At 42.9% G+C, this 19,640-nt stretch overlaps 1 protein-coding gene across 2 annotated transcripts in view; it reads left to right on the top strand.

Moving 5' to 3' along the window:
* Positions 1 to 857: 857 nt before the first annotated feature.
* The window catches only part of PIK3R3 (phosphoinositide-3-kinase regulatory subunit 3), a 148,218-nt gene continuing 129,435 nt past the window's right edge, over positions 858 to 19,640 (top strand). The window contains exons 1-2 of one of the 2 annotated variants that reach the window (XM_062191233.1): positions 858 to 925; positions 2,263 to 2,372. In XM_062191233.1, the coding sequence (XP_062047217.1) occupies positions 2,267 to 2,372 (106 nt within the window). In that variant the 5' untranslated portion in view covers positions 858 to 925; positions 2,263 to 2,266. Of the gene's footprint in view, positions 926 to 1,313; positions 1,382 to 2,262; positions 2,373 to 19,640 lie in introns of those variants that run through there. The other variant, XM_062191231.1, reaches the window with a different exon arrangement.

Here is a 19,640-nt window from a genome sequence, read left to right as displayed (position 1 = left end):
AGGGAGAAGCACTCTGGGAGGCAGAGGGTGAAACGTGGCAACTCTTCCATAGGCAGATCAATATAGCAGAGCCGCTCAGGATAGGTTTCGCTAGGGCTTAAATCAGGTTGTCAACTCAAACACAATGGGCTTTGTTACTCCTGTTTAAAGAGGAAACAGCAGTTTTTGGCCTCCTCAGACTATACAGTAGGGAATGCGGGATGGCAATTCCAGGGACAAATCTGTTTTCAGCTACTCAATGTTCCCCAGGAAGTTCATGAGCTGTTTCTGAAATGCACAGAAATATTCATACTGAAGCAAACCTCATAGCTTTCAGCTATGGAGAAGGGACCGGGTGTGTGAGGAAGGGGGTCTGTCAGGAACACAGAACCGAGCTCTTTGGGCGAGAGATCCCAACACCTGTGACTGGCCTCAGAAACCCCACACTCACTAATTCCAGGACATCCTTTTCTGGCTTGAGCACTCAGCTGGAGAGGCTTGGCGGGCCGCCCCACTATTGACTTCAGATGTGGGGTTACTGCTGCGCTCGGAGGAGCTGTGAAACACCTACCCGAGAAACGCCTAGCTCTTCAAGGGGAGAAGGGACGGGCTCGGGGGCCACGGGCACATCCTCTCACGGAGCCCTCACGGGCCCGTCAGTGGGCTTCGGGACTCCTGCTTTATCTGACAACTTATCACGGGCGGTGGGCAGGGCCGTCCCAGCGCGGTGAAGAGGGCCGCGAGGAGTGGCTCCGCCGGCAGCCCGCCCAGGACCGGAGAGCGCGCGCCCCTCCACGCCCGCCCCTCCCCCGCAGCTCGTCTCCGGGCAGAAGCGGCTCCCGCCAGCCCGTCCCCTCCCGCTCCTCACGCGTCCGGGCGGACCGAGCCTCAGCAGGAGCCCCGCCTGTCTCCGGGCAGCTTGAACCCCTGAGCGCTCGCCCAGCCTGTCAGTAACCGCCGTTTGCGCTTTCTTTCTTTCTTTCTTTTTTTTTTTTTTTTGCTTCCTCTTCTTTTCTTCCCCCTTCTGCCTTTGTCCCGCTTGGTAACTGGGCTCTGACCAATAGCTGTCTCACCGGCCGGCGCCGGCTGTCTTCTGATTGGTCCGCTCGGGGAGCGCAGCCGTCTCCCGCTCCTTCGCTGGAGCAAGGCAGACAAAAGACGCAGGCTCCAGGCTCCGGCAACCGGGATCAGCCAATCACCACCCGGCTTAGTTCTCTTCCATCTCCTCCCTCCTCCACTCTCCCTCCCGGCTTGGCTCGCGTGCTCCAGGCCCTGACTCCTGGCGTGCGGCCAGCGCCCGGACCGTACCATTCTGATTGAGACTTGGGGGGTGGGACGAGGCTACCTGATTAAGGAGCCGAGGCCTAGGGAGCGGAGGGGAGAATTGAAAGCCGAGATGGAGGTCAGTTTCGTGAAGGGTTTTTTAGGTGCCTGACAGAACTCTTAGTGCTTCCAGGAGGGATCCAGCGGGAGGGGGCAGCGGTGATGTCGGCTGTCCCCTTGCCCTGCGCGGTTGGGTGGCGCCTCAGCGGGGGGGCGTGGGGGGCGGGGGAGGATGTCCCCTCCGCGCCGTTAAAATGAAACTCTAGTGGCTGGAGTCAGGGCAGAGCGTGAGGGGAGCCGGCGCTGGCGGGGCTGCTCACACCCCGGAGGGAGCGCCCAGCCGAGCCGAGCCGAGCCGCCGGACTCTCTCACGGGCCCCAATCCCAGGCTGCGGCAGCTTCGGTTCTGAGCCCGGCGGGAAAGGATCCCGAATCCCGGTCCTGAGGGAATAGCTCTGTGTAGACCAGTGGGACCCCGAAACTTGAACGCAACCCTCAGTCCCTTTTTTTATGCCTGCCTTTGTCACTTCCCCAGCTTTCTCCCAACGCGTTTTTGTTTTTGTTTTTGTTTTTTCCCCGCTCCATTCTCCCTCCGAAGGACACAAAAGTGGCTTCCGCGGAAAGATCTGGAGGTGGTGGGAGATTTTTCTTTGGAGAACGATTGTGTGGAAAGGATTTTTGGGAAGCCGTTTTTAAACACCTCCGTGCCCCAAGCCTCTCTGTACGCTCTGAGGAGAAAAACCCGTAGCTTGAAAGTTCGGGGGGCATTTTGCCGGGTGCTGTAAGAGGAGAGGGAGGACCCTGTCCTCGTCCTGGTAGTTGGCTGGACTTGTACCGGTCGTTGGAAAACCCGAAGTACATTTCCGTGTGGAACTTTTACAGATATATATTTTTAGATTTTTAAATATCAGATAAAAAATATATGCTTTCTATATATTTTCTGACGACCTGCCCCTGACAGCGCGATGTACAATACGGTGTGGAGTATGGACCGCGATGACGCAGACTGGAGGGAGGTGATGATGCCCTATTCGACAGAACTGATATTTTATATTGAAATGGATCCTCCAGGTACTTGGGAGAAAAAAAATCTTGTGATGGGTCTGATTTGTGTTTAACAAGCCCTTGGTGATATTTGGAGGGCAGAAGTATTTCTGGGTGCACTAAATTCGGGATGAGAGATTTGCAGTTAGAGCTGCAGTAAAACTGCTTGTGGTTTACACGTTTAAAGTTTGCAGTTCGGACCCTGATCCTATTGTCCTGAGGAGGTGGGGGTGGGGGCTGCAGTGGGGGTGGGAGGAGAGGACCCCCTCCCCCTTTTTAAACTTTACTTTTGCATGTCGTAAAGGTTTTTATCGGTTCTTCACTTTTTTTTTTCTCTCCCCCAATTAAAGACTTCTACCTGCAAGGAATGTTTTATATCCCACTCTTGAAGTCATGCTTTCTCTTTGGGGAGATTCCTTAAGGAGTCTGATTTGGGTCCTTGTGTTTTACCTTGGTTAACTTCTGAAACTGAGTTGCCTGTGTGATTATTCATTTTAAGACTCCTCGTTTCTCTTACAGAAACCAAATGCCGGTTAGTGATTTTCAGGGACTGGGCGATCTTATTCAGTCATGGCCTTAGACTGAGGTTTTCCTTTTCAGAATATAGTTACTCAGAGAGGTCTGTGTGCAGCATTTTATTACTCTTTAATTTATGGTTGTTTAATTTATGGAAGAGTGTTTACTATAACTTAAATTCTCAGGAAAAAAAAGAGGAACCTTCCTCTTTCCTGGGAATATATGATGTGCACATATATGTTATAGAGTCCTGTACATATAATGTGAAGTATACATTATACTGTATTTTTTGTTTTAGAGCTTTGTCTGAAGCCATTACAGACATTTTGTGTATCTGGTAGGGAAAGAAAAGGAAGAGAAAATGGAAAAGTTTTTTTTTTTTTTTAAATCTACTCCATTTTATGGTTATTAGCTGTCAAATTTTCAAGCCCTGTTTGCAATTACAGACAGTGCTTTATGTAACAATTTTGAATAAATAGAGGGCCTTTGTGACTCCTGGTTTTTGTTGTGGATGAATTCATTATGTCTTTAAAAATGTGTTATAGCTAAGCCTACAGAATAAATTGTGTGTCTGGGGAGTCTCACTTATTATAAGATTATGTATTTTTGGAAACATTGGAAAGGATTTGAGCCCATGCAAACGTAGTGAATTATAAATGTCGTATAGAAGGTATGTAGAAATTGTTTAGTGTGTCCTTGCAAACAGCAAATTATCCTCCTTTTTTTTTCAATTAGTCATAGTATTAAATGATGGTATATTAAACTACTAACTCGAATAAACATTTTTCACTTAATGATCACTTAGAATTTTTTTTTCGTCATTTTAGAGCCTTCTTTGCTTTTATAATTGTGACTGCAATCCAGATGCGCTTTTCAGTGTTCTGTAAAGTTTGTAAAATTTGCCACCCATCTATTGTGTATGTCTCCCCCTTTGTTTCCCCCAATGGTAAAGCATCACTTCTTCTAGATACATTTGTCATTTATGTGGTCGGGCATTTATTACATCACTGGTACTTCTTGTGTAAAAAGTAAGGTTGATAATTCTAGATTTTGGTTATTATAAAAATTATATATTCAAACTGCCTTAGAATCATACCATGACATATAGCATCTTGCCTTCCAAACATACAAAGAAAATGTGTTGGGTGGGGAGGTGAGTAGGGAGGAAGGGAGAAAATGAAGAAGGCCCTAATGGTTGAAAAATATTGGCCAAGTTAAGTCTAGTCCAAAAATACTTTTAAGAAAAGTTGACTGTTATAATTAGGTAGGGATGTGGGTCTTATAAGATTGTACAGAAAATTCTGATCCAAACTTTGTTTAATTTCCATGGCAATAAACTTTTGAGCTTAAAATGTTCATCCTTGAATGAAATTTTATATGCTGAGATTCTATTCACAGTATTGAGAATATGCATATGCTGTTCTTTATTATCCATTTTGTATCTGTAATGTAGAATATAATTAGTTATTATTAATGGCTTTTTAAAAGGGAATCACACTTGAGTATGCTGAAGCATTGCCTATGAAGTAAGTGTTTGTAATGGAAATAATGTGATATGCCAACCTTGTTTTATATGAAAAATTAAGTTTTTGAAACATTTAAAGCTATAGGTAAATCGTCAGTGAAGTGGTTGCAGCATGTTTTGTATCTTTTTCCTGGTTTCTACACCAAATCAAGCTCTTATTATTTCCTTCCTGGACTGATGTGATAGCACTCTTAACCTTTTTCCCGTTTGTACTCTGTTCAATCCATAGTAATGTTAAACTATCATTTGATGTTTTTACCTTCCAATGTTAAATCTTCTAAAGGTTTTTTAAAGTCTTTCAATGGCTTCCCTTGGCCTGTTTTTCTTTTTTGAGGAGTGGGGGGCCCAAGTTGCTTGCTCCCTTATTTTTGCTTCCAAAATGATTTTCCAGTCCATTCTGGAGTCCATCATGACTTCTATGGAAGGTATTTTATATTTGCTGTGCCTTGAATGTATGCTTTTTTTCTTCTTGAGATGCTTTTCATGCCCAGTGTTCACTTGTTGAAATCTTTTATATGTTTCAGACTCAGGTAAGAGGTCTTCTTTGCCAGGGAATGTGTTCCCTGATCCATTATGAGAAGTCATCCCACCTTCCTCTTCCCGCCCTCTTATAGCATTTTTCGTACGGAATTTCTTCCATTCTGTTTAGAACAGCTACTGTATTTATTTATGTATACTTCCCCCTGTGAAATTGGCTTCCCACCTGGTTATGAGCTTCTTAGATTGCTTAGGGTCTTGCAAGTAGTAGGCAATTTAATCATTTAATCAATATGTGTTGAATTAATAAATAACTAGGGTGCACTGTTTCTTTCTAGCCTTTAGGTACTTTTTTACTTAAGGCTCTTGGTCGCTTCATTCCTTGACTGTTGTAATAGCCTAGGGTTAAATAACTTTTGAATTAGACATCTCTTGACTTAGGGCCCTTAATTGTAATGGTGCCAGTGTTTTTTTCATCTTGATTTTAGACTGAACCATAAATGCAGAATATTTCTTTTTATTGCTTTTAGTGGTCTAAAAAAACTTTTAAAAAAGTATTTCCTTCCATCCTGTTTTTTACATGACTATTGTTAGCCATGCATCCTCAAGGTTTCTAATAACTGCATGAATTGCTATGCTTACTGTCAGTTATTGGCAATGTAAGAATCCAAAGGGGTGTTTAATGTCTTAATGATTATGTATTTTCTAGCAGCAGTAAAAATACTGTTTATTTGTGACATAAAACTTTCTACTTTAGAAATGTTGAGATTGTGGTACATAGGAATTGGTTAGCCTTGCTGTGAATTTGGGAATCGGGATTATTCAGGAAAAAAGCAACTGCTGGATTGGCTTCTCAGTGAGACCCATTTCTGGTATACACAACTGCACAAAGCTTGTATAAAGTGGTCTATTATCTTACCACTTTAGTTCTGATGTTATTGTTTTTATTTTAGGAAAATTAAGTGATTATTTTAAAATTAATAAGCATAACTCTTTAAGATTGTCTGTAGACTTTGTTTTTATCAAGACAAACTTCTGGAATTATCTTTAGAACAGCAGCATTTTTTCAGTAGATAATTAGAACATTAATTAACAGTTTGGCAAAACAAACACAGGAAGGCCCAGAGAAGTGCTTCTCAATTTTTTTATCTCAGTATCCCTTTTAGATTCTGTCTTCCTCTCTTCCTTCCTCCTTCTCTCTCCTCCACTCTCCTTTTTCTTTTTTAAAGATCTATCCATTTATTTGAAAGAGAGTTACAGAGAGAGAGAGAGAGAGAGAGAGAGAGAGAGAGAATCTTCTATCTGCCAGTTTACTCTCCAAATGGCTGTAATATCGGGGCTGGGCTGGATTGAAGCCTGGAGCCATGAACTCCATCCTGCTCTCTCACACTGGTGACAGTGGCCCAACCACTTGAACCATCTTCTGCTGCCTTCCAGGAACGTTAGCAGGGAATTGGATTGGAAGTGGAGCAGCCAGGACTGAAATTGGCACCCATATGGGATGCTGGTGTTGCAGGCTGCAGCTTTACGTACTGTGTCACAATGCTGGCCCATAGATTTTTTTTTTTTTAAAGATTTATTTATTTATTTTTTGAAGGCAGAGTTACAGAGAGGCAGAGGCAGAGAGAGAAATAGAGGTCTTCGTCCGCTGGCTCACTCCCCAGAGGGCCACAACAGCCCGAGCTGTGCCTATCTGAAGCCAGGAACCTGGAGTTTCTTTTTTTCTTTTTTTTGACAGGCAGAGTGGATAATGTGAGAGAGAGACAGAGAGAAAGGTCTTCCTTTTGTCGTTGGTCCACCCTCCAATGGCTGCTGCGGCTGGCGCATCGTGCTGATCTGAAGCCAGGAGCCAGGCGCTTCTCCTGGTCTCCCATGCGGGTGGCAGGGCCCAAGGACTTGGGCCATCCTCCACTGCCTTCCCGGGCCATAGTAGAGAGCTGGCCTGGAAGAGGGGCAACCAGGATAGAATCCGGCGCCCCAACCGGGACTAGAACCCAGTGTGCCAGCACTGCAAGGCGGAGGATTGGCCTGTTAAGCCACGGCGCTGGCCTGGAACCTGGAGTTTCTTCCGGGTTTCCCATATGGACAGGTTCAGGGGCTGAAGCAACTTGGGCCATTTTCTGCTGCTTTCTCAGGCCATAGCAGAGAGCTGTATTGAAAGTGGAACAGCTGAGACTTGAACCAGCTGCCCATATGGAATGGTGGCACTGAAAGCTGTGGCATTACCCGCTATACCACAGTGCTAGTCCCTGGCCCATAGATTTTTAAAAATTATTGAAGACCAGGGCCAGCACTGTGGCGTAGCAGATAAAGCTACCACCTGTAGTGCTGGCATCCCATATGGACGCCAGTTTGAATCCCGGCTGCTCCACTTCTGTCCAGCTCTCTGCTATGGCCTGAGAAAGCAGTAGAAGATGACCCAAGTCTTTGGGCCCTGCACCCGTGTGGGAAGACCTGGAAGAAGCTCCTGGCTCCTGACTGTGGGTCGGTGCAGCTCCGGCTATTGTGGCCGATTGGGGAGTGAACCAGCGGATGGAAGACCCCTCTCTCTCTCTGCCTCTCCTCTCTCTCTGTAATTCTGACTTTAATAAATAAATAACATAAATCTTAAAAAAATATTGAAGACTGGGGCTGCTGCTGTGGCATAGTGGGTAAAGCCACCACCTGCGGTGCCGGCAACCCATATGGATGCCGGTTCAAGTCCCAGCTGTTTTATTTGCAATCCAGCTCTCAGCTATGGCTTAGGAAAGCAGTAGAAGATGGCCCAAGTCCTTGAGACCTGGGCCTTGAGACCTGGAAGAAGCTCCTGGCTCCTGGCTTCAGATCAGCACACCTCTGGCCATTGTGGCCAACTGAGGAGTGAACCAGCTAATGGAAGACTTACTTTCTCTCTCTCTCTCTCTGACTCTCCTTTTCTATTTAATTCTGACTTTCAAATAAATAAATATTTTAAAAAATTACTAAGACCCTAAAGAAATTCTGTTTAACTGGGTTATCTCTATTATTATTTACTGTGTTAGAATAAAATGAAAAATTTTTAAAATACTTAGTTCATTTAAAAGAATAGATGTCAATATAACTTTTTCGGTAAAAATGTATTAAAAATTAATGAGAAAGGTGATACTTTCATGTTTCTGCAACTATCTTTAATGTCCAACTCCATGGAAAACATCTAAATTTGCAATTCTGCTCCTGCATTCAATTTGGAAAACTGTATACCTGGGAGAGAATGAGAATGAAATAGACATATAATATTTTAGTAATACAGTGTTATAAAAATAATTTTGACCTCTTAGACACTCTAAAGGGGTTTTGGGAACTCTGGACTACATTTTGAGAACTGCTAGCCTAGAAGTCATCTGATTAGTTTGTCAAGATACCTGGTAAAGTATCTCCTGACCTTAAAGTCAGGTGAAAAGAGTGCTTAAAGAAACTTATTTGCTTATCTTGGCATACTTGGTATATTAAACCTGGTAAAATTTATTTATTTATTTATTTATTTATTTATTTTTGACAGGCAGAGTTAGTGAGAGAGAGAGAGAGAGACAGAGAGAAAGGTCTTCCTTTCGCTGGTTCACCCACCAAATGGCTGCCATTGGCTGGTGTACTGTGCTGATCCAAAGCCAGGAGCCAGGTGCTTCTCCTGGTCTCCCATGCAGGTGCAGGGCCCAAGGACTTGGGCCATCCTCCACTGCCTTCCCGGGCCACAGCAGAGAGCTGGACTGGAAGAGGAGCAACCAGGACAGATTCCGGCTCCCCAACCAGGACTAGAACCCGGGGTGCCGGCGCCAAGTGAGCCGTGGCACCGGCCAAATTTATTTATTTTTAAGACTTATTAATTTATTTGAAAGAGCAACACAGAGACAGAGAGAGAAAGAAAGAGAGAGAGACTGAGAAACTGATCCTCTATCTGCTGTCACTCCCCAAATGTCTGCAATAGCCAGGGCCTATACCAATGGAAGCCAGGATCCAGGAACTCCATCTAGGTCTTCCATTTGGGTGGCAGCGGCCCAAGCACTTAGGCCCTCATTGATTGTATTCTCAGGCACATTAGTGGGAAGCTGGATTAGAGGTCCAACAGCTGGGACTTGAACTGGCATTCAGATATAGGATACCAGTATTGCAAGCAGTGGCAGAATCTGTAAAATTAAAATTAATGAAGTAAAATTTAGATTAAGTAACATTTTGGTAGAGAAGTGGTACATTGGCCCTGTGATGATTAAGGAAAATATCTGCTGAGACCTACAATGAAAAAATCAATTATTTGTTGCTATGTGGTTCCTGTAATTAGCAAGATGGGTATCCTATTTCTGTGTTTAATTTTTTAAAATTAATTAATTAATTTGGAAGACAGAGTTATAGAGATAGAAGGAGAGAGAGATCTTAAGTCTGCTGGTTCATTACCCCAATGACCACAATAGCCAGAGCTGGGCCAGGCTGAAGCCAGGAGCCTCATCTGGGTCTTTCATGTGGATAGGAGGGGCCCAAGTACTTGGACCATCTTCTGCTGCTTTCTGAGGCACATTAGCAGGGAGTTGGCTTGGAATTAGAGCAGCCAGGACTTGAACTGGTGACCATACAGGATGCCAGTGTCACAGGAGGCAGCTTAACTCACTCTACCACAATGCCGGCTCCTAATTTTTCTTATTTAACCATGAATACTTGAAGGGTTCATCCTATATAAATACTTCTCTTGGGTATGGTAGGGTATTTTATATTCTAATGACACTGTAGTTTGAGAAAATGTTAATATAATATTGTATAGGAAATACATTAATATATTCAAATGAAGTGAAAGTTGTGCCAATTTTTTTTTTCTTATCAAAAACCAATGGGGCTGGCACTGTAGCTTAGTACATTAAGCCTCCACCTGCAGCGCTGAGATCTTGTATGGGTGTCTGTTCAAGTCCCAGCTGCTCCACTTCCGATGCAGCTCCCTGCTAATGGCCTGAGAAAGCAGTGGAAGAAGGCCCAAGTGCTTGGGCCCCTGCACCCACGTGGAATACCCGGAGGAAGCCATTTGGGGAGTGAACCAACAGATGGACGACTTTTCTCTCTGTCTCTGTCTGTAGCTCTGCCTCTCCAATAAATAAATAAATCCTTTTTTTTAAAAAAAAAGGAAAAGAGAAGTCGTTGCTTTTATTTAATGTGTATACTGTGTATCTAACTATATTTCATTAGAAGTTTGGTAATTTTCCTATTTGATAATGCTTTTTGATTTTATTCTCATCAGTATTTAGATGCTGAATATCTTTGTATTTTTCTTAAAGGTAGAAAAGTTAGTACATATTTATGGTTGCAATATTTAATAAAGTAGGTAGAAAAAGATTTAAATATGATTAGGTCTATGTGATATGACATTTTAAAAAACTGGTATTAAAGAGGGAAGCAGCCTGAATGGAAAGAATATAGACTTTGAAAATAGATGACATAGGTTGCAAAATTGTCTTCGCTTCTTATCCACCCTGCCCAAAGTTTATATGGCTAGTACTTAATCTTTCTGAGCATCTGTTTTCTCTTTTGTCAAGTTGGACTAACATCTATCTTTCAGAGCAGTGGGGATCTGATGTACTGTACTGTATCTATTTCTAACATAATATTTGGTACATGGTACATGTTAAAGATTATTATTGATTATGTTATTCCAAGTCTACCTCTTTGTGTTCTTTTTAAAAAAAAATTTAATTTACTTGAAAGGCAGAATGACTGAGAGGGAGAGACTGAGGAGATCCTCTATCCATTGGTTCACACTCTAAATGGCTGCAACAACTGGGTTGGGCCAGGTTGAAGTCAGAGCCTGGAACTTCATGTTTCCTGCATGGGTAGCAGGTACCAAGAACTTGGGCCATATTCTATTGCTTTCCCATTACTTGCTGTGCCAAGATACTGGGCCCCTCTTTGTGTTTTCTTGCAGTGAAAAACCTTAAACAGATTTCCCCCCCCATTATTTCTTTATCTTTAATGTTTAAACTGGGGCTGTGTTTCACCCATTTTATTTTTGTAAATTTTATAGTCTTCTGGTTATAACATCTTTTTTTTAGAATTTATTTTATTTTTTAAAAATATTATTTGAAAGGCAAAGGCAGATTGGCAGGGAAAGAAGGAGAGACACAGAGAAAGAGAGCTTCCATCCTTAGTTTCACTTGCCAAATGGCTGCAGTAGTTGGGGCTGGGCCAGGCTGAAGCCAGGAATCAGAAATTCTATCTGGGTTTTGCTTGTGGGTGGCAGGGCCCAAGTACTTGGACCTTCTTCCACTGTTTTCCGAGGCACATTAATGGGGAGGTGGATTGGAAGCGGAGCAGCTGCGACACATATACCAGCACTCCAATATGGGATGCAGGTGTCACAGGCTGTGGCTTAACCTGCTGTGCCACAGTGCCAGCCCCTGGTTATAACATTTTATGAGTTTATGAAAATGTAACTCTAAGTCACTTTTTTGTTTCCATTGCCTTTGTCCAGTTCCTTGTCATCTCACATTTGAAATTTATAATTAAGGTAATTTGTTGAATAATTTTTCTAGACTAATTAAATGTTAATATTAGTACCAAATGTTTTTATATGTACTATTTCTCTTAGCCACACAGCAACCTTATAAAATATGCATTATTATTATTATTCTAGTTTATAGATGGGAAACTGAGACTTAGGTTTAGTAATTTCTTTCTTCTTCTTTTTTTTTTTTTTTATTTTTGACAGGCAGAGTGGATAGTGAGAGAGAGAGACAGAGAGAAAGGTCTTCCTTTTTGCCGTTGGTTCACCCTCCAATGGCCGCTGCGGCCGGCGCATCTCGCTGATCCGAAGCCAGGAGCCAGGTGCTTCTCCTGGTCTCCCATGCGGGTGCAGAGCCCAAGGACTTGGGCCATCCTCCACTGCCTTCCCGGGCCATAGCAGAGAGCTGGCCTGGAAGAGGGGCAACTGGGATAGAATCCGGCGCCCCGACCGGGACTAGAACCCGGTGTGCCGGTGCCGCAGGCGGAGGATTAGCCTGTTGAGCCACAGCGCTGGCCTAGTAATTTATTTCTAAAACTAGCTTACAGCTAGCAAGTAGCAGAGTAGGTCTGTCTGCCTTACTGTAATGCCCATGCTCTTAAATAGTACCTGCTAACTGTTTGTTCTGTTTCTAATTTCTTCTTCCCCTGTCCATATATGATTATCCTGAATTCTTCAATCAAAATAATACTAATAAAATATTATTTTCATTCTCTTAATGTCTTTCTCTGAAATAATCATCGTACTCCATTTCTTCTTCTTCTTCTTTTTTTTAAGTTTATTTATTTATTTGAAAGGCAAAATGACAAAGAAACAGAGAGGTTTCTTCTATCTGCTGGTTTACTCCCCAAATATCTGCAACAGTCAGAGCTGGGCCAGACCAAAGCCAGGAGCCAGGAACTCCAAACAGGTCTCACAAATTATGTCAGAAACTTAAGTACTTAGACTATCATATGCCTCCCATGTGCATTAGCAAGAAGCTGGATCTGAAGCAGATGTGTAACTTCACCCCAGATACTCCAATATAGGATGCTATGTTCCAAGCAGTGGCTTAACCTGCTATACCACAATGCCTACACTCTATTTCTTTGAAGCAGGGGTCATCTTCTTAAACTTAGCATATATGATATTTAGTATTATGCACCAAATTATATTCATAACTTTAATATTAATCATCTGTTCACATTTCTCCTCTAGCCCAATACTCTGAATATACCTTGCTCATTCGTACCTTCAAGCTTTTGGTTATACTGCTTCCTATGTAGAATATACCCATCCTGTCCCTATCTGTAAATCAGGATCCTGTGCTTGTCCTTTACTTGATTTTTAACTTTTATTTCTTTTACTTGAAAGGCACAGAGAGAGTGACAGACAGAGGGGTCCCATTTGTGGGTTTACTCTGTAAGTGTCTGCAAATCTGGGGCTAGGTCAGGCTGAAGCTGGAAGCCAGGAACTCAATTCTGGTCTGCTACATGGGTGGTAGGGACTCAAGGACTTGAGCCATCACCTGTGGCCTCTCAGGGTACTCATTAGCTGGAAGCTAGAATTGGGAGTGGAACAGGGATTAGAATCCAGGCACTGTGATATGTGATATGGGTATCCCAAGCAATGTCTTAACCACTATGCCAAAAAAATCCCCCCCCCCACCCCTGCTTTCTTCTTAAAACTTCCTCCTAGAAATCTAGGGCTGCGTCCCTTTGTGTGTGGGACTATGGTCTTTTATTTTGACATGAAATTGTAAGTGTATTTAATAAATGAGTGTAATTTATTTCTTTAACAAAACAAGTTTTTGGGGTCTGGCTGTTGTTTTTCTTCTATATGTTTTTTTCCTCTAAATATCCAGTGCCTGGGTATTTTGTTAACTTAAGCCTGTGGATCCAACCAACTTCATTTTGTGACTTAAGTTTCAAAATGTTGATATTGTTTATTATTAAGATATGACCTTTAAACTTGGGAAGATAATTTATTCTAGCAAAGGAAATAACTAAAAAAGTGCAATACTCAATGTTATTAGCAATATTTTGTGGTTTCTAATAAAGTAAATTTTGATGAATTGGAAATCAGTATAAGTTTTTAAAAGTTGATAGGTTAGTTTTGCCCAGCATAGGACAAGTTGGAAACTTCACTTATCCAATGTATTATTATACTTGTTAACTTTAGAATGTGTAGGACTTGGGGTGGACATTGTGGTGTAGCTGCTGCCTGTGATGCTAGCATACCATGTGAACACCGGTTTGAGACTTGGCTGCTCCATTTCTGATCCTGCTCCGTCATAATGCACCTGGGAAATCAGCTGAAGATGGCCCAAGTTCTTGGGCCCCTGGCACCCATGTAGGAAACCCTGATGAGTTCCATGCTCCTGGCTTTGGGCTGGCCTAGCCCTGGGTGTTGCGACCATTTGGGGAGTAAACCAACAGATAGATGATCTCTCTCTCCCTCTTCCTCTCTCTGCCTCCGTCTCTATAACTCTGCCTTTCAAATAATTAAATAAATCTTAAATGTGTAGGACTTGACTTGGGATAACTTGATAAGGTCTGCCATTAATCCTTTTTCTTTTTTTTTTTTTTTTTTTTTTGACAGGCAGAGTGGACAGTGAGAGAGAGAGACAGAGAGAAAGGTCTTCCTTTTGCCGTTGGTTCACCCTCCAATGGCCGCCGCGGTTGGCGCACTGTGGCCGGCGCACCACGCTGATCCGAAGGCAGGAGCCAGGTGCTTCTCCTGGTCTCCCATGGGGTGCAGGGCCCAAGCACTTGGGCCATCTTCCACTTCACTCCCGGGCCACAGCAGAGAGCTGGACTGGAAGAGGGGCAACCGGGACAGAATCTGGCGCCCCCTGCCATTAATCCTTATTAAGATTAATTTCCGAATTGGCCTCCCATATTTGGTACATTTTTTTGTTTCTTGTTCATATAAAGTAAGAGTTATTTAAGTTTTTAAAAGCAGAAGTGGCACTGGTCTAGGTCCAGCCTGCCAAATCATACTATTTTATGTGTCCCATGTCAGTTCAAACATTGCCTTGTATCCTGTTTTTTTTATAAGGAAGTGATTAGACATTATACTGTGTTTTTTTTTAAGATTTATTTATTCATATGAAAGGCAGAGTTACAGAGAAGCAGAGGCAGAGAGAGAGAGAGAGAAAGAGAGAGAGAGAGAGAGCGAGAGAGAGAGAAGTGTCTCCTCAAATGGCCACAATGGCCGGAGCTGGGCCAAGATGAAGCCAGGAGCCTGGAGCTTCTCTCTCCAAATGGCTGTAATAGCCGGAGCTGAGCCTATCTGAAGCCGGGAACCAGGAGCTTCTTCTGGGTCTCCCACTTGGGTGTAGCGGTCCAAGCACTTGGGCCATCCTCTGCTGTTTCCCCAGGTACATTAGTAGGGAGCTGGATTGGAAGTGGAGCAACTGGAATTCAAATCGGTGCCCATATAGGATGCAGGCATTGTAGGCCAGGGCTTTAACCCACTGTGCCACAGTGCCAGCCCCGGAAAAGTTTATTTTTATTTATTTGAAAGGCAGAGCATGAGTGAGATCCCAGTGGAAAGAATGGGCCACCAAAGAAGGAGGTGCCATTCTCTGAAGGGAGGAGAAAACTTCCACTTTGACTATGACCTTGTGTGAGATCAGAGTCGGCGAACTCAAAAGGCTTCCATAGCCTTGGCAACTCATGACAAGAGCCTAGGGTGATTACTGACACCATAAACAAGAGTGTCAATTTGTTAAGTCAACAATAGGAGTCACTGTACACTTACTCCTCATGTAGGATCTCTGTCCTTAATGTGTTGTACAATGTGAATTAATGCTATAACTAGTACTCAAAAAGTACTTTATACTTTGTTTTTCTGTGTGGGTGCAAACTTTTGAAATTGTTACTTAATATATACTAGATTGATCTTCTGTGTATAAAGATAATTGAGAATTAATCTTGATGTGAATGGAATGGGAGAGGGAGCAGGAGATGGGAGGATTGCGGGTAAGAGGGAAATTATGGGAGGGAAAAGCCACTGTAATCTATAAGCTGTACTTTGGAAATTTATATTTATTAAATAAAAGTTAAAAAAAAAAAAGAAAGGCAGAGCAACAGAGAGATGTATATATAAAGAGATCTTTCATCCACTGGTTCACTTCCCAAATGCTCAAAGATAAAAGATATTTCTTCTTGTTGTCTTTTTTTTTTTTTTTTTTGAGAGTGGAAGCTTTCTCTGAAAACCTCTACATTTTTTGGGCCAGAATTGGATAATATGCTACTTTCTGATCCAACCACTTTGATTACCCTTAGTCTAAGTACGTCCCTGAATCTGGGATGGTGTTAGCTTCCCCCGAGGCATATGGTTGTATTTGGGAGAGAATGTGAAGAAGGAAGTGAGAAGGCCACTCTGAAAAGTAATTTGGAAAAATACAGCTGTCATCAAAGTTCTTGTCTGTGTTTGTAAAGAAAAAGTAATAAGGTTGAGCATGGTGGCATCCCTGGGGACATCTGTATCCTATATTGGAGTGCCTAGTTTGAGTCCAGCTTCCTGCTAATGTACCTGGGAGGCTGTGGATGATGGCTCAAGTATTTGGGTTCCTGCCATCCCTGTGGAAAATCCAAATTCAGTTCCTGGCTTCTGGCTTTGTCCTAGCCTAGCCCCAGCTGTTGCAGGCATTTTGGGAAGTGGATCAGCAGTTGAGAGATCTCTCTCTGTCTCCCTCTCTCTCTGTTATTCTGTCTATTAAACAAATATTTTAAAGTAGTAATAGCAAATTTATTTTTTTCCTTTTCATAACAAATCTAGCTATGGGAAACTCATTTTCATTTTCAGAATTGAAATCAGGGTCATATACTATCAAGAGTTAAATATAAGACAAGCCTTTTTCTGTCTTTCTTATCAATTGCATACTAGAAGGTGAGGAAGCTGACTTACCTGGCAGTTTTTTCATTTGAGGAATATAGGCTTTGGATGACTGACCACTCACATCAGTTTGTGAGGAAAAAATGAATCTTGTTTGTACCCTAATTGAAGACCAATGAGTATCAGCAGAAATGATATCCAACATTATAGATTTCAGTTGTTTCAATTTACAGAAACAACTCTTTTTTCTTTTTTTTCTTTTCTTTTTTTTTTTTTTAAGATTTATTTATTTGAAAGAGTTATACAGATGGCCGGCACCGCGGCTCAACAGGCTAATCCTCTGCCTGTGGCACTGGCACACCAGGTTCTAGTCCCGGTCGGGGTGCCGGATTCTGTCCTGGTTGCTCCTGGTCGCTCCTCTTCCTGTCTAGCTCTCTGCTGTGGCCCGGGAGTGCAGTGGAGGATGGCCCAAGTGCTTGGGCCCTGCACCCCGTGGGAGACCAGGAGAAGCACCTGGCTCCTGGCTTCGGATCAGCGCGGTGCACCGGCCGCGGTAGCCATTGGAGGGTGAACCAACGGCAAAGGAAGACCTTTCTCTCTGTCTCTCTCTCTCTCACTGTCCACTCTGCCTGTCAAAAAAAAATAAAGAAAGAAAGAAAGAAAGAAAGAGAGTTATACAGAAAAGGAGAGGCAGAGAGAGAGAGAGGGAGAGAGAGAGAGAGAGAGAGACGTTTTCTGTCCACTGGTTCACTCCCCAGATGGTTGAAATGGCCGGAGCTGCGCTGATCTGAAGCCAGGAGCTAGGAACTTCTTCAGTCTCCCACGCGGGAGCAGGGGCCCAAGGACTTGGGCCATCTTCTGCTGCTTTCCCAGGCCATAGCAGGGAGCTGGATTGGAAGCAGAGCAACTGGGAGACAAACTAGCACCCATATGGGATGCCAGCACTGCAGGTGGCGGCTTTACCTCCTACACCATATCGCAGGCCTCAGAAATAATTCTGACTGAAAAATAATGTGGAATAATTTTTTTGCTTGGTGTGTACCAAAACTTGCTCCCAGATCAGCTGCAGAAAAAGCAGAACTTTGAATGGAAATTTAAAACAGGTAGGATCAAGATCCCGAAGGATTTCTTTAAAGAATTCTAACAGGCAATGAAATGACTTACCAGTATGAACCTGAAGACAAAGCACAACCAAAATAATGGCTATGAAGAGGTGAAATGGTCTAATCAAAGTGCAACTAGACAAATCTAAACAGGTCTTTTCTTCTCAACAGTTAATGCACAGGAATAATTTTATGCAGACTGGAAAGTGAATAATTATAAATTACATATTTTTATATTCAGGGGAAAGCATATGGTTCTTGTCTTTTTGGGACTGGCTTATTTCACTAATTTTGGCTCAAAGTCTAAATGAACTTAATATCTTGTAACCACACAGGAAGTATTTAGATGGTACATTGTTATTGTTATTGTTATTATACATGACTAATTGACAAAAAATTGTATATGAGTGAAGTGATTATTTATACATTCAATTATTTATAGCTGTTATTGATATTCATATTAAACTAGGGTCTTTTTGCTTTTTACTTGTTGAACATCTTATTCAGTGCAGTATTAAACCTTTTTATTGTAATGTAAATTTAAAATATCTTTTTTTTTAAATGAACTCCCTGAACTTTTTTTTTTAAAGATTTTATTTATTTATTCGAAATTCAGAGTTACACAGAGAGAGGAGAGGCAGAGAGAGAGAGAGAGAGAGAGGTACTCCCCAGTTGGCCGAAATGGCCGGAGCTGCGCCAATCCAAAGCCAGGAGCCAGGAGCTTCTTCTGAGTCTCCCACATGGTGGCAGGGGCCCAAGGAGTTGAGCCATCTTCTAATGCTTTCCCAGGCTATCGCAGAGAGCTGGATTGGAATGGAGCAGCCAGGACTAGAATCAGTGCCCGTATGGGATGCCGGTGCTTCAGGCCAGAGCATTAACCTGCTGCGTCACAGTGCCGGCCCCTAAAATATGTTAAAAACTGAAAAAAAAGGTGGAAGGAAGAATGTGAGGGAGGAGGTGAATATCATTATGTTCTTAGACTTGTATCTACAAATTGCATTGAATCTGTTAAAAATTAATTAAAAAATATTTTTAAGATAAAAATAAAAACATTAGCTATGGGAATATTTTTTTGAGATGCTGAAGTAATTTTGTTTGTTCAGTTTCTGAAGGGTCAAAGGACAATAATGTCTGCTTATTAGGAGAATGTGTTTTGACAAAGCCAAAGCTTTAGCAGAAAAATGCCTAGGAAAGCTTCATCAGAGAGTTCTTCTCCACAATAGTGCTCCTGCTAATTCCTCTCATCTAGCAAGAAAATTTTATGCAGGCTTAAAAAAAGTGTATTTTTTTAAGCAGGGAGAGAGAGAGAGAGACAGAGATAGAGAAATCTTTTGTCTACTGGTTTATTCCCTAATGCCCATGACAGCTGGGGCTAGAGCTGGAGCTAGGAACTAAATCTGGGTCTCCCATGTGGTTTTTAGGGACCATCACCATCTTCCTTCTAGAGTGCACAGTTCTAGCAAGAATTGAGAGCAGAGCTGAGACTTGAACCTAGGCATTCTGATACGGGATATGTGTGTCTCAAGAAGTGTCCTACCAGTTGTAACAAATGCCCACCCTGAGAGTTTTGATGGCAGAACATTTGGCATCTACTTTACAATCCTGATTTGGTTCCTTCTGACTTTTTTTTTTTTTTTAAGATTTATGTATTTGAAAAGCAAAGTGACAGAGAAAGAATAAGAGGGAGAGAGCGAGTGAGCCAGCACTTCCATCCAACAATGGTTTACTCCCCAAATTCATGCAAAAGCCAGGGCTGGGCCAGACTGAAACCAGGAGCCAGGAACTCCATCTGAGTCTCCCAAGTACTTGAACCATTATCTGCCTCCTTCCCAGGTGCATTAGCAGGAAGCTGGATTGGGAGCAGAGTAGCCCGAACTGAAGCAGGCACTTCAATATGAGATATGGGCATCCTAAGAGGTGATTTAACCTGCAGTGCCATAGTGCCGCCTTTAGCATATGACTTTTCTTTTTTTTTTTCTATTTTTGACAGGCAGAGTGGACAGTGAGAGAGAGACAGAGAGAAAGGTGAAGACCTTTGCCGTTGGTTCACCCTCCAAAGGCTGATCCAGTGGCCAGCATATGACTTTAAAGTAAGACATACATTAGCCGGTGCCGTAGCTCAACAGGCTAATCCTCCGCCTTGCAGCGCCGGCACACCGGGTTCTAGTCCCGGTTGGGGCGCTGGATTCTATCCTGGTTGCCCCTCTTCCAGGCCAGCTCTCTGCTATGACCCGGGAAGGCAGTGGAGGATGGCCCAAGTCCTTGGGCCCTGTACCCGCATGGGAAACCAGGAGAAGCACCTGGCTCCTGGCTTCGGATCAGCAAGATGCACCAGCCGCAGTGGTCATTGGAGGGTGAAC

Source organism: Lepus europaeus, chromosome 5 (genome assembly GCF_033115175.1).
Source record: "Lepus europaeus isolate LE1 chromosome 5, mLepTim1.pri, whole genome shotgun sequence".
NCBI classification, from domain to species: Eukaryota; Metazoa; Chordata; class Mammalia; order Lagomorpha; family Leporidae; genus Lepus; species Lepus europaeus.
This window is presented reverse-complemented; position numbering and strand designations above follow the sequence as displayed.